The sequence below is a fragment of the Vespa mandarinia genome, chromosome 1 (genome assembly GCF_050613455.1).
Source record: "Vespa mandarinia isolate Hongniang chromosome 1, ASM5061345v1, whole genome shotgun sequence".
In the NCBI taxonomy this organism is placed as follows: Eukaryota; Metazoa; Arthropoda; class Insecta; order Hymenoptera; family Vespidae; genus Vespa; species Vespa mandarinia.
Window position 1 is genome coordinate 18,955,001 of NC_140810.1, and position 15,000 is coordinate 18,970,000.

Genomic DNA, 15,000 nt, shown 5'->3' on the forward strand with positions numbered 1-15,000 from the left:
GAGAGAGAGAGAGAGAGAGAGAGAGAGAGAGAGAAAGAGTGAGAGTAAGAGAGTGAGAGAGTGAGAGAGTGAGAGAAAGAGAGAAAGAGAGAGAGAGAGAGAGAAGGAAGGATAATTCCTATTAAAGGAGGAAAGGTGTGGAGACGAACGAAGCGCCACGCTAACTTTCGTCTTTATCCACTTATCCTTCGAGGCACGAAAGGACTATTCCTCACAATTACATCCTGATCGATCCAGCCAGGACGTGGATTCTCTCCTCCGAGACTTCCCATTTATGAGTCGAGGTCTCTCTCTCTCTTTCTTTCTTTCTTTCTCTTTCTCTCTCTCTCTCCCTCTCTCTTTCTCTCTCTCTGTATGTCTCTCTCTCTCGCTCTTTTACTATCGCTGAATTGACTACCACTAATGGCTACGTCCCAAGAATATTTTCTCACGATACGTAGAAGACTTTTTCTTCGTTCGTTCGTTCGTTCGTTCGTTCATTCGTTCGTTCGTTCGTATATAATATAATGCCCTTCGTAAGAAATTAAAAAGAATTTTTTCTTATTTTCCCCCTTTTTTCTATTAATTTTTTTTCTCTCTTTCTCTGTCTTTTTCTTTGTCTTTTTCGTTGTTCTTTTTCTTTTTTTTTCTTTTTTCTTTTTTTCGGAAGGAAAATTTTTCCCGTGGTTAATTTGACTGTCAGATGAAAAAAAAAAAAAAAAAAAAAAATATATATATATATATATATATATATATATATATATATACATTGTAAGATAAGGATAAAAGAAGAAAGTTGAAAAGAGGACCGGAATTTTTTCTCCCTCCCTCCCTCTCTCTCTCTCTCTCTCTCTTCTCTATTTCTTTCTCTTTTTCTCTCTTTTCTTTTTCTTTCTATTTTTCTCTGTTACTTGTTTCCTTACAGAGAATCGCTTTGACGTGACGGTAAACGCGTTAAATCTAGAATGCGAAGCTTGTAACGTTAAAAAAGAGAAAGAAAGATAGATAGAGATGGAGATAGAGATAGAGATAGGTATATATATATATATATATATATACAGAGAGAGAGAGAGAGAGAGAGAAGAAGAAGAAGAATGTGAAAGTATATAACGAAAAATCATCTTCCATCCGACGAGGCGAACAACGAAACGCTTTGGCGTAAAGTTATTTTCGCACATTTTTCATCTAGTAAAGAAAGTCAGAAAGAGTGAGAGAGAGAGAGAGAGAGAGAGAGAACGAGTAAGTGAGTAAGAAAGAAAGAGAAAGATAATATAGAAAAAGGGTCATATAGAAAAGATAGACAAATGAACATGGCAGGATCCGTAGGATGTGAGGAAGCTACGAAAATGGTAGATCAAATTCAAGATTCGACCTTTCCCTATGAGATAAAAAGAAGAAAAAAATCTGACAATATATATATATATATATATATATATATATATATATATATATATATATATATATATATATATATGTATATACATATATATTTATATTGAGAGTGTTAAGAAACACGCCTGTATCTAATATACTTTTTTCATTTGTCAAATATAAATTATTCATTTAAATTATTAAAAAGAATTATATTGTTATATTCGTAGAGGGGAGAAAAATTTTCCTATTTTCATTTCTTTCTTTCTTTCTTTCTTTCTTTCTTTCATCTTTTTCAACATTTTCAACAAAAAAAAAACAAAGAAAAAAATAGAGAAAGAGAAAAGAAGAAAAAGAAAGTACATCAGACAACAGGTAAATCTAGCTCTACGTAAAAGTATAATAAAAATGAGATAGAAAAAAAATATAAGAAGAAGAAGAAGAAGAAAAGAAAAAGAAGAAAATTATTAAAGAAAAATTTTCGTTTAATGATCGTTCGCGGGGGACTTATTTAGCTTAGTCGTAGTCATCGTTTGTATATCATCGATTGATCATGATCAACACTCGAGTTGTTTGCATTGAACTCCAATTTCCGTGCATCTACATTCGAGGCAAGGACTCGAGAGCTCGGTAATGATCCTGCCGACACGGTACATCCGCCCGTAGATATTACATCCTGCTAACTTAAGAAGACCACTCACGGATACGGGTATTTCGTTGTCAAGGATCTTCGAGGACACCTCGTCGGTGTTTCCGTATTTCGTCGTCGTTATATCAACGAACTTCGTCGAGCTTAAAGTCGTAGGCGAGCTCGTCCTTGTAAAGGAGAAACCGAGATCCTGATTGCGAATTTCCTGATCCTTCAATGAAAATCCTTCGGTTTGAGTGGAAGACATTTTCTTTGTTGGTGAGATCACAGTAGTAGAAGTAGAAGCGGTAATACTATTAGTAATAATAGTAGTACCATTGGTAGTAGTAGTAATAGTGGTTGCATTAGCACTATCGCCAGTACTATTAATAACAGGTGCTTTTGTAGTTTCGTTAAATTGTTCGTTGTAAGAAAAATCATCCGACGTGAATAGAAGTTCAAGTACATTGTCCAATGAGAATATATTGTCCTTTTCAGATTCCAATATTTTCGTAGTTGACGTGGGCGTACGTATAGTCGATTCAACGATCATAGTTGTACCGTTCTTATTTCCATTTGATTTTTCTATTTCCGTGATTGAATTATTCCATTGATTCGTATTACCTTTTAATATATCGGAAATATTGAAAAAAGTATTATTGTCCGTATGAGTAATTATATTCGGTAAACCGGACGATTGATCATGTTTGTAAACATTGGAAACATTAGGATCTATAATTTTATATATCAATGAGCTCGGATATTTGTTCTGCGGGGTGTCGTTAAAGTTTTGCAAATTTTTTGGTGGTTGAAGAGAAATATCAATTTCTTGTACGTAATCATAAGGCGAATGAATTAACGGTAATTTATCCATATAATCGAAATTGGAAGTATGCTTGTGAATATGTTGAGATGATCCTCCTTGATTTCGTAATATAGTATCTGTCGTCATTGGAGTTGTAGTTGGCCTAGGCGTTGTGATACCATGCTCAACCAGATAAGGTATCATGTCTTCCATGAGAGAAGGCAAATCCGGGGCTGGTTCCGTTTTGATGACGTCGCGAAAGGGATCAGGAGATACGATGGGTTGTCGTTGAGAGGGAGCAGTTGAGTCTACACGATCCAAGACTACCGTTGGCGATTCTTCGGCGTTCACTGTAAAGACGGATATTGCATAGATATTTTTTACCTTTATTTTTAATAAAAGAGGTAGAAGAAAAAAAGAAAGAGAAAAGTTCTTCGTACCTATATAAAAAAGAAAAAAAAAAGAAAAAAAAAAAAAAGGAAAAAGGAAGAAAAAAAAAGATTCATATTAAGATTTTCTTACGTTTTTTACGACGTTGAAACTTGATCGAACACGATTTACTTACCGCACGTGATTTTTCCGCAACATCCCTCAGCCGTGTTAAGCCTCTGGCAACCAATCTTAAGCGGCGGACACTTTTCGCCAGAGCACACGACGTTCCCGTAATAGCACATGCAAATTATGCAAATACCGGTACTAGGTAGGATCTCACCGTGACGATACTCACGGCTTTCGAAGAGACAATTACTGGCCAAGTCTAGAGTCAAGCGAGCACATATGTGATAACGCTTATCTTATTATTTATAAATTCTTTTCTTTTTTCGTCGTTTTCTTTTTTTTGTTTTTTTTTTATCTTTTTTTTTACTTTGTTTAATTGCTCTTAATAACCATGATATTTCGAAGCTTGTTCAACGAACATATATGTACGTATATATATATATATATACGTACGTATATAATATCGCGTATAAAATATATAATCTTACCACCGTTTTTACGATGCGGTCCAGTAATCTGTGCAGGGACTACGGTTACACCAGTACCAATTTCTAAATTTAAATCCGTCGAATGATAAGAACTATCAAAATACGGTGGTTCCCTTGGTACGAATCCACCTGAAAATAAATTTAACCACGTGAAACAATCTTCGAAATGTTCTTCTTCTTCTCCTTCTCCCTTATTCTCCTCAAATGAAATATATAACAGAAGAGAAATTTCCGTGTTAGAGATGGTATATGGTGGGGTGGAGTAAGGAGTGAGGGTTGGATCAATAAAATGCGAAGACAAGTAATAAAAAAAAGAAAAAAGAAAAAAAAAGAAAAAGAAAAAAAAAATAGGAAAAAGAATTTCAGCAAGAAAAGTTCTCGAGATCTTTGCGGATTGAGAATGTTATTACGAATCGGAGTAACATCGTCATTTATAAATTTTCCAATAGGACGTTCACTTCGTAACTTTCTTCATTACCAAGGTCATCTTGATATTCATTTTAAGAAGCGCATAAAACTATTTATATTTCAATACGAATGTTTAAAAGAAAAATTACGATATCGTCATAATGCAATCAACAAAAATCTTAAACTGATCTATTTTTCTTTTTTTTTTTTTTCTTTTTTTATTATTTTCCACTCTCTCTCTCTCTCTCTCTTTCTCTCTTCCTTTCAAAAACCAAACGATATTTTGCGAAAAACTGTACCTGTAATTTTATTATTATAATATTATTTCGTAATATCATCAATATATAATAGCAAGAAACTTTTTTCTTTTTCCTTTTTTTTTAGCCCCTGTACATAGACTACATTTCATTAGACGCGTATACGCGTAGACATTATTGCCTATCAATCAGGCACTCAAAATTATCGACAAAGTTATGGAGTTTTATCTACTTTCAGGGGTGATCAGAGGACCCGATCACTCTCAGAGAAAGGAACCCGAGATGGAAACGGGGAGGGAGTAGGGAGGATTCCATAATTATAACAATTATTAAATCATAATTAGCTTTTATCGTTAATTCAATTAATTTTGTAGATATTCAATTAATTAAAACTACACGTTTCACGTGGTAGCGATGAAATTGATAGTCCGAAATAAAAATGTTGATCCTTTTGTCGATTATGACATTATATTGAGAGAATTTAAATACATTTAAATCTTTTCGGAGCTCGATGGGCGATATCACCAGGGGCAATTTACTTTAATTATGTCATATAACAGTCTGACGTGCGTACCTTCGGTCTCGATAGGAGGACTGAACCCGTTCTCCTGAGTGGCAATATCGTAAAAGCCAGACGTGTCGGTTGGCCGCAATTCAGGAGGCACGACTACCGAACCGGAAGGATATCCTGTGACGGCCGATGGAACGTCTTTGTCCTTCACCAAGGCGTCAGCAGCGACGAACGGAATTATCCTACAAAAGAAAATGGTTAATCCCTCTAACAAGAATCTTACGCCATTACTACGCCTTCCTCTCGAGATTTTCGTTTGAAGTTTTTTTCTCACCTAAAGCATGAAAAAGAAAAGGAAAAAAAAGTCATCGTCGCCATTATCATACAAATATGGATATACATATATATATATATGTGTGTGTGTGTGTGTATGTGTGTGAGATTGAATTTCGAAAAAAATAATGTTATTATAGTAAACACAATAGAAGTATTAAAAGTAAAATCCTTTTAGCAAGTCCATTTAAGATTACGAAATGTTATACGTTGTGAACATACAATTGACATTCTACGGGGTGGGACAAAAGTTTCTAGATGTTCTTACAAATTCGTTACCATGAAAATATCAAATATCGTGACCAAGGAAAGGAATGATTGACTTCTTTAAAAATCATCCTTTGTACCGATCTCAAATGTATCAATGTATCAAAAATGAATGAAAAAGAAGAAGAAGAAGAAGAAGAAGAAGATGGTTATTAATGGATGTAAAAAAAAAAAAAATAAAAAAATAAAAAAAGAGGAAAAAAAAATAGAAAAACACGTGGCCCATACCTGACGTTCGGTAATGACGGAGGTAAAGTCGGTGCACTATAATCGTACTCGCTATAGTCCTCGCCCTTCTCGCGATGAGTGATGTTCAGAATAGCCTCGACATCCGGCGGAATGGATCTAATTGGATTTATCGTGACACCCTGTATATGCCCTACCGAGACATTCGTCTTCACTGTCACGTTCACCGCGAGGATGTCATCCGGCATGAGTATAGTCGACGATGAACCGCTGACGGGTCCTTTATCGATATTTCCTGTCGTCTGAAATGGAAACGTTTGCACGTTCAATCAAAATGGCGTGTATTTAGAAGATGAGATGTAGGGGAGAGGTGGGGGGGGAAGAAGGCAGGAGGAGAATGAGGAAGGACGAGAAATATAATATCAGGTTAATCATTTGCTACATGGATTTTAGTGTTATAATAAAAAAAGAAAAAAAAAATAGAGTCTCTTTCTCATTTTTGATTTTATTTAAAAATATATTGAAAATCAAAATGTGTTCGGGTTTTCTTTAATCTAATAAAAAAATAAAATAAATGAAAACCATAATCAATACGTACAATTTCTTCATTTTCCAAAATCGTCGTAATCTCCAATTTAGTCGAAAGTTCATCGTTAATCTCGGTAGTACTACTTTCTCTCTCGTCCCTTCGATCGACTTTATCCTCGTTTCTCGTCGAGTTTAAATCGTAATTTTTCGAGACGTTCGACGAAAAGTTGTCGATAGGTAACGTCGTAGATTCTAACGTCGACGACGACGACGACGACGACGACGACGACGACGACGACGACGACGACGATGTCGTCGTCGTCATCTCTTCGGTTGATTGTAAATCGTTGGCTATAACGAACGAGGTTTCCGTAATAGCGCTGGTAGAATAGATCTTTGAAAACTCGGTGGTTCCATTAAGATCTCTATTCAACGAAATCGAATCCGGTATCGTTCGTACCGTATTCGTGGTTATCTGTAAAAGAAAATGGGATTTCATTTATTAACGAATTTATTATATTGATTTATAATTTGATTAATCAACTAATGAAGATTTATTTTATTTGAAATTTATAATGATAATATTAATATAAACGTTTAATAACTTATAATCTTTTTTTTTTTTAATTAATACTACGTCTCAATGAAATTCTATATGTTTTATTAAATGTTATTATTTAAATATATTATATAAACTTAATAAACAAATTATAAATATATATATATATATATATATATGTTTATACAATGTATTATATAAATATTAGACAGATTCACACAGTGTATATATATATATATATATAGATATATATATATATATATATATATATATATATATCGAATACCTCGTCGTTCGAAGTGGTTGATACACTTGGTTCGAAGATCGATTTCGTGTAGGGCACCGTCTCGATCAGGATCTCGTTGTCCATTATTTCGGTCGGGAAGGTCGAAGGCCAGGATGTCGAGTCATCGGTAACAGAGGATTCACCATCGACAATGATCGTCCTACCATCGATCCTTTCGTCCACTATTCGATGACCTCGTCCTTCGACGGATGGAATCGTCGTACGGTCGATCACAGGCTGGACAATCGATCGTTCGTGGCTTATTGTCTTATGTCACAGACAAAAGCTGGATTTTCGAGTATTTTCTGCACGATATTTTTCGTTAATTACACGACGAGACTCGAAAGTAACTCGAAACAAACAGAAAGAGAGAAAGAGAAAGAGAAAGAAAGAGAGAGAGAGAGAGAGAGAGAGAGAGAGAGAGAGAGAGAGAATAAAAAAGATCCTTTTCTATCAATTTGATCCTTTTTGATCCTTTTTTATCGACACAAAAGAGGAACGAAAAAAAATATAATAATAGTAGTAGTAATAATAATAATAATAATAATAATAATAATAATAATAATAATAATAATAATAATAATAATAATAATAATAGTAATAATAATAATAATAATAATAATAATACGAAACCAAAAAAAAAGGACAAAAGATAAGCTGATTAATGGAACGTACGAAGAAATTGGTCTCCTTGCGAAACTTGGCATAGTCCTTGCTGATGAAGGCATAAGAAGCGTAATTCTGGGTGGCCTTAACCTCGATGCTACCGCCTTGAACGTTTAATCCGTCAGTTTCTTATATCATTTCGGAGTAGAAGACATAAATGGTAATCAGGGTTGTGAAAGGGTCAATGATTCTTTTCAAAATACGTCCGGCCTAGATTGCGTATTCATTCTCTTATTTCCTTAATATATTTTAAACTTAACATAAAACTACGGTCTTTTTATTTTCTCACTCTTTTTCTTTTCTTTGTCTTTCTTTTTTCTTCTTTCTTTTTTTTTTTCTTGTACTTTTTTTCTTCCTCAATTATCTTGAAACCGTGGGAACGATCTTTAAATACATACTTTCTCGAACTTAAAATTATAAAACACTTACGTTCATACATATACATATATATATATATATATATATATATATATATACGATAAAGTACAAACGATATATATATACGATAAAGTACGAACGAAAAAAAAATAAAATTGAAATTGGTCAAACGAGAAAAAGATTGAGAGAGATCGAAAAAGTGAGAGAATGAGAGAGAGAGAGAGAGAGAGAGAGAGAGAGAGAGAGAGAGAATAATTTATAACAATCGATCGATTTAAATAAATTTCTTTGTTAAATTGATTCGTATGGAAAGTTACAAGTTAATGAAATGAAATTAATTAACGAAATCCCATTATTGTTCGAATACACAATCATGGCTGGAGTTTGTTAGATGGATGAGCGTGATCAGGTGGATAGAGGGACGAATAGGGGGAGTTACAACCCTGACAATATACGTCCGTAAAACTCACTGCAGTTGTAGGTAGAAGGACAACACTGTCCTTTACGTACAATCGGGCTGCAACCTTGTAATGGTGGTGCACAGGCTAATGGTACACATCTTACGGTACCCATAGCACAAAAACAATTATCACAGGGCGTCTTCCAATCGATTTCACGTACCATTTCACCTTCTCCATAATCACGATCTCCTACGCGACATCCTGAAATATTATACGATAGATTTATATTTACGGATATTTAAGTAATAATGTATTATATTCTTTTCTTTTCTGTTATCTTTTTCTTCTTTTTCTTTCTTTCTCTTTATCCCTTTTTCCCCTTTTTCCCTTTCCTTTTCTTCCATATGAATATTCGCTGTTAAAATTTTGCGATACAATTTTAATATAAAAATAATTCAACGATCCTTCATCCGATATTTTTAATCTTATTATATCGAATAAGATCTCGTTGGAAACATTTAAACGTTATTTATAAATAGATGTAGCTGACCCTTTGGTATCCACGACTTGGAATACACGGTATTTGATGTTTAGGAAGTTTGAATTTAACGAGGAACTCCTTTGAATCGGTATTTACCAATTTAACGGTCGTAGTCTCGTTCGTCATGGCAAAGAGAAGATTCTAAGCGACGACGGTTCAGAGAGGTTGAAATCTAACGAATTTTAACGATCTCGTTTGAAATCGTTAAAGTATGCTCGAACGTGAACGTTGACGGACCAGAGAAATAGTTTCTATGATTAATGTTTACAATTTTAAGGTTTACTCGCGAGGCAAAGCTGATTGGTGCTCCTGTTGAGTCGTTGAAAGGAAAATCATTGAAAAGTTATGGGGTGAGCTAGAGGGTCGAGGGTCGAGGGTCGAGGGTCGAAGGTTGGTGGTCGATGAATGCCCAGGACCATCTCAAATCGTACGGTGTTACGTTGAATACCATCAACCCTTTTATCTTCTCTCAATCGTCACTTTGATTTTCCTTCTCTTAACTCTGTCTCTCCCTCTTTCTCTCTCCCTCTCTCTCTCTCTCCTTCTCTTTATCTCTATCTGTCTATCTATCTCTTTCTATTCCTATCTCTTTCAATCTCTCTTTCTGTGTCTCTTTTGTTCTTACAGTCGTTAAATTATTCATTAACTTCGACGTAGATCTTCCATTTCCGAAGAAATCGAGGAACAATAGTGGGAACTTCGAAATACTCTTTAGGTTTTCTATTTGCCTTGGAAAATGTTCGATCTTCCATTATCCTTCGATACTCTTTCCCTTTCTAAGAGTATCTCATACCGTTTGACGGTGTCGCAATAAGATTTACGAAAAATTGATTTAAGAATTTTTCATAATTAGTTTCATATTTCCTTTAAAATTTTTTTATCGATTGATACAATTTAATATTTCGTTATTTAATATTTTGTTATTCTTGATATGAATGCGAACAATTGTGATAAATATAAATGTAAATATATAAATATTTATATTTTATATCGTATTTATCTCGTAAACGTATATCTGGATAATTTATCTCGAAACGGAACGAAACGAAACGAAACGAAACGAAACGAAACGAAACGGAACGAAACGCAACGGAACGAAACGAATGTATAATAATTATTAGATATAATTCATTGAACAATTGTAATTCGGTCGATGAATAATTTGAAAAGAAGAAGAAAAAGAAGAAACAGAAAAGAAAAAAAAAAAATCAAAGAAAACTTTCTTTTCTTTCTCTCTTCTCAAACTTACCATTGGCAAATGGCGGTGCGGACGTTGATGCTCGTGAATCTTCGTGGCAATAAAAAAAAAAAAAAAAAAAAAAAAAAAAGAAAAAGAAAAAAGTAAATAAAAAGGAAAAGAAATTTCTGTTTATTAAAATTTTTTTCTTTGTTTTTCTTTTTTTTTCTTCTTTTTATCTTTTTTATTTCTATTTTTCTTTCCTTCTTTCCCGGCGATGATCTTTTTACGTGATTAAAAGATGGAACAAAAAATATAAATACTCACGCGTGCAATTGTAAGCGACGGGACAACAGGAATGAGGGGTGTAAAGGGGGATGCATCCCGGTAGGGGTAATAAACATTTTGGTCGAATGCATCGTCTTGCACCGGAAATGCAATAACAATATTCGCATCTACGAGATCCCTTCATAGCCGAGCCCGGTCCGTATCTAACACCTTCGTGAAGGCAACCTGTTCGTAAGAAAAGAAAAGAAAAGAAAAACAAAAGGAGAATGATAATTAATAATCCATTGATCAATCTCGTTAATTAATTATCTCTCTTGTTTATCGTTAAATATTATCTGTTAATTAAGAACCTTCATCCAACGATGTTTCCTCCGATGTTTCGGTATTGGCTCTGCGCAACGTGTTCCCCGTATCACCTGTACGATCACATAATTGAGATAATTGGGATTATTAATTAAAAAATATATATTTCGATAAAGAACATTTTCTTTTTTTCTTTTTTTTTTTTCTTTCTTTCTTTCTTTTTCTTCAATTTTACTTTCAACAAAAGGACGACGAAGTTCGATCGATTACTTCGTGATAACAATTTCGATCTGTATATTAATTTTGGTATATAATAATAAAAATCTATTTATCCTATTTTATCCTTTATACGATTTTTTGATCTTGCAAAAAAAAGAAAAAAATTAGGAAAGAAAAAATAAAGAAAAAAAAAAAAAGAGAGGGAGAGAGAAAGACAGAGAAAGGAAAAAAAAACGTAGATATTTGAAGGACGAAAGAATTGATCATCGTACTAACGTGATCCACCGCATATCAGTTCGGCACAGCAAACGTTTTCTTCGGGTTGCCGAATGTGACAACCAGGGGGCGGAGAATTTGGTAGACGTGGACAAACTCTTAGTCGACATCTGAGTGCACCTTCGATACATCGACATTGCAAACAGGGCTCGGTAGTATTCACCATAGTACCATCCTCATATCGACGACCATCGTATCTGCAACCTGCGAACAATGTGTTTCCGATTCTTAATTTTTTTTCATCATTATCGAACAAACTATCCTCATAATTTTCTTTCTTTCTCTCTCTCACACTCTCTCTATCTATCTATCTATCTCTATCTATCTCTCTCACTCTCTTTTTTTTACATTCATTCATATATCTATAAATGGGAAAACTTTGCTGACTGGTCCAACGTATTCTCTCTATCGTTGAAAATTCTCTCCAAACACCAATCGTGGTTGGATCGATTCGAGAATAGTTTCGACGGGCGCATAAAAAATGTATGAGTTAATTTATAAATTTTTATACGCAAAAAGAAAGAAAAAGATTGAAAGGGAAGGAAGAGAGCTCGCGTCCAATATCATCCTGTGGATCGATAATTTGCTTTGTAACAAATAACGGCGTACAAGCTCGTCGATATACTTCTCTCTCTCTCTCTCTCTCTCTCTCTCTTTTTTTTTCTAAACGAAGAAGATAAACGTGAAAGACAAAAAAGGATAAGAAGAAGTGTATATTTAGCAATCTTCCAAAATTGAATTGACGACGAATTCGATCCCTTTTGACAATAAAATAGAACGAAGGATTTAGCTTATTCCTATCTCTTTCTCTTTCTCTCACAATGGATAGTATCTAGGACATACATACTAGTATCTATTTAGTTCTTTCGAAAAGTCCCGCGACAAAATCGACCAATCAGCTTTTGAATCCTACCGATCTCTGTCTGTCTTTATTTCTTTCTTTCTTTCTTTATCTCTCTCTCACTCTCTCTCTCTCTCTCTCTCTCTCTTTTATTCATCTGTACATGGATACATACATACATAAGTACGTACGTACATACACAGAGACGCAGGTTCAACATGCAGGACGCACCGTGGCTGCTGCTGGGACACTCCGATAAATCGGATTCCCCCAGATAAATCAGCGAGAGCGCAACGATAAATTCGCGACGGGTCGACGTATCGCGAGGAAATATCGCGTGATCGTCCTCAATTAATAACCGAACTCGACTGAATTTCTTTCTAGGAAAGAAGAAATCGGCTTTCGCCTTTTGGGTTATTTTAATTTTTTATTTCTTCTTTCTTTTTTTTTTCTTTTTTTTTTGGGAGGGTGGGGGGGTGGGTGGGGCTCTTTAATTTTTTCATCTTTCACAGTTATTTCCTTTCATTTCTTTTTCTCTCCTTATCTCTCTTTTTTTCTTTCTTTCCTTTTTATTACTCTCCTTCTTCCTTCTTTTCTTTTCTTTTTTGCTTTTTCTTTTTATTTTTTTTTTTTGCTTTGTTTTTTTTTTTTTCTCTTATAAATTTCAATCAAAAAAACGAATACTTCTTCGATTTAAATCGATCGATATTATTGTCCGACGTATGAATCAACGAAGTCGTCATTTTCAATAGACAATTAGAGACAGTATTATTGCATTTTTCGATTTCAATCTCGAAAATTGTTACTTTGCACGATTTGTAATATCGTTTTTGTACCATTTCGTTGAATATAATACAATCGTTAAAATATGTACATACGTCGAAAAATATAGAATCCTTTCGTCCTTTGAAAATACCATCTATTAACATTTTTATAAAGAATTTCCTAATATTCGAGACAATCATAAGCACTTAATTATCAAATCTAAATCAAATTATTGTATCACTTGTAAAAATTTTATCGTCAAAGTTTATATAACTTTAATCATCTATATGATTCATGGTATATAATAGATGATCATCTTTAATTTGAAAATAAAATTCTACTTATATTTTTATAAGAAATTTCATAATATCCCGAATCAATATTTTCAAGTAATTAATTATCTCGAAATCGAATTATTATTCAACGTGGAAAAACTTTTTTAGTCAAAATCAATATATCTTTGATTATCTATATAGTTCAAAGTATATAGTAGATGGTATTAGAGTTACGTAATAGATAATAGATAATAGATAATCGATAGTCATAATTGATTTATAAATAACTTCTTCTTCCTAGATTTTCATAACAAATTTCATAATATTCCAGTCAATCACAAGTATGTATAATAATTATTCTCTCGGAATTGAATTATTATTTCTTGTGAAAAACTTTATCATAAATAAAATTATATATATATAAATAAATACATATATCTATATATATATGTATATATATATATATATATATCTATTTATATATATCTATATTCTATATAGATATATATATATATAAAATAATATATATAAATAAAATTATATATATAAAAAAATCTCATTAAAATCCTGTATTTCTCGATCTTAACAATGAAACGACAGAATCGGAAACTCTTGTAGTATTCGAAACCCTTGTCGGTAACTTAAAATAAACGTTTGGCACTGATAAATCGTTGTACGTCGAATCGACGATGACGCGTCCTTAATCAAGTGGAGGATAAAGAGAAGGAGAGAAAGAGAGAGATATACGGAGAGAGACAGAAGGAGAGAGAGAGAGAGAGAGAGAGAGAGAGAAAGAGAAGATGTTCCAAGGATAACGGTACAACTTTCTGAGAGGAAGGAGGATATGCGAACGTAGGATGAAACGACCGAAAAGGGCTAACCTTCGAAGGGCTCGACTTACCAAAAGCAGCTGGCTCAGCTTTACAAGAATCGTTTTCTACTACCTCGTCTTTTTCAAAGTAGTAAGTAGATATCGTACTTCCTTATATATATACATATATAAATGAAATCTATTAAAAGCTATTTTGTAATATTTGGAAGATCATCGAAACAATTAATTTTAAATATTATCTTTTCTTGACAAATACGATTTTTTTCTTTTTTTTCTCTTTTTTTTTTTTTTTTTTTAAATAATTATTAAGTAATATTATAGAAAATTTTATCGAAATAAATTTTTATCAATCTTATCGATCAATCATAATCATCCTTGATTTTTAATCAATAATTCATAAATCATCGTAACAAACAACTGTCTATTATCCTTTCGAAATAATTTTTTATAATATTATTTAAATAATATTATAAGAGAAAATGAATTGTAATATAGATCGATGATGTATCGATCAATCATAATCATCCTTGAATATTTTTGATTTTCAATCGATATATATTTATGAATCGTCGAAAGAACTGTCTATCATCTTTTCGTAATAATTTTTTTTGTAATGTTTTTGTAAACAATATTACGGGAAATAAATCGAAATAGATCAATGATCTATCGATCGAACATATTCACGATATCTACGATTTTTTCAATCGATAATTCATAAATCATCGTAACAAACAATTGTCTATTATCCTTTCCATATAATGTATTATAATTAATAAATATTATCGGGTAATGGATGATCTATAGATCAATGATGATTATACACGATCGATATATTTCGATATTTTTAATCTAAAATCGTTAGATGTTTTTGAATCATTGTAAGATTTTTCACATACAATTTTCCAATCAATTTTGCATTATTATTTATTAACAA

The 15,000-nt window shown here is 32.9% G+C and overlaps 1 protein-coding gene across 1 annotated transcript in view; it reads right to left on the minus strand.

Annotated features, from left to right (window-relative positions):
- Positions 1–1,855: 1,855 nt before the first annotated feature.
- The window catches only part of LOC118447534 (uncharacterized), a 24,356-nt gene continuing 11,211 nt past the window's right edge, over positions 1,856–15,000 (minus strand). Inside the window, exons 2-14 of the mRNA XM_085656407.1 lie at positions 11,354–11,557; positions 10,906–10,971; positions 10,595–10,780; positions 10,340–10,378; positions 8,619–8,810; positions 7,780–7,874; positions 7,105–7,341; positions 6,330–6,734; positions 5,774–6,033; positions 5,009–5,187; positions 3,770–3,898; positions 3,349–3,540; positions 1,856–3,133 (exon numbers count right to left, since the gene is read on the minus strand). Of these exons, the coding sequence (XP_085512533.1) occupies positions 1,908–3,133; positions 3,349–3,540; positions 3,770–3,898; positions 5,009–5,187; positions 5,774–6,033; positions 6,330–6,734; positions 7,105–7,341; positions 7,780–7,874; positions 8,619–8,810; positions 10,340–10,378; positions 10,595–10,780; positions 10,906–10,971; positions 11,354–11,557 (3,410 nt within the window). The 3' untranslated portion in view covers positions 1,856–1,907. The remainder of the gene's footprint in view (positions 3,134–3,348; positions 3,541–3,769; positions 3,899–5,008; positions 5,188–5,773; positions 6,034–6,329; positions 6,735–7,104; positions 7,342–7,779; positions 7,875–8,618; positions 8,811–10,339; positions 10,379–10,594; positions 10,781–10,905; positions 10,972–11,353; positions 11,558–15,000) is intronic.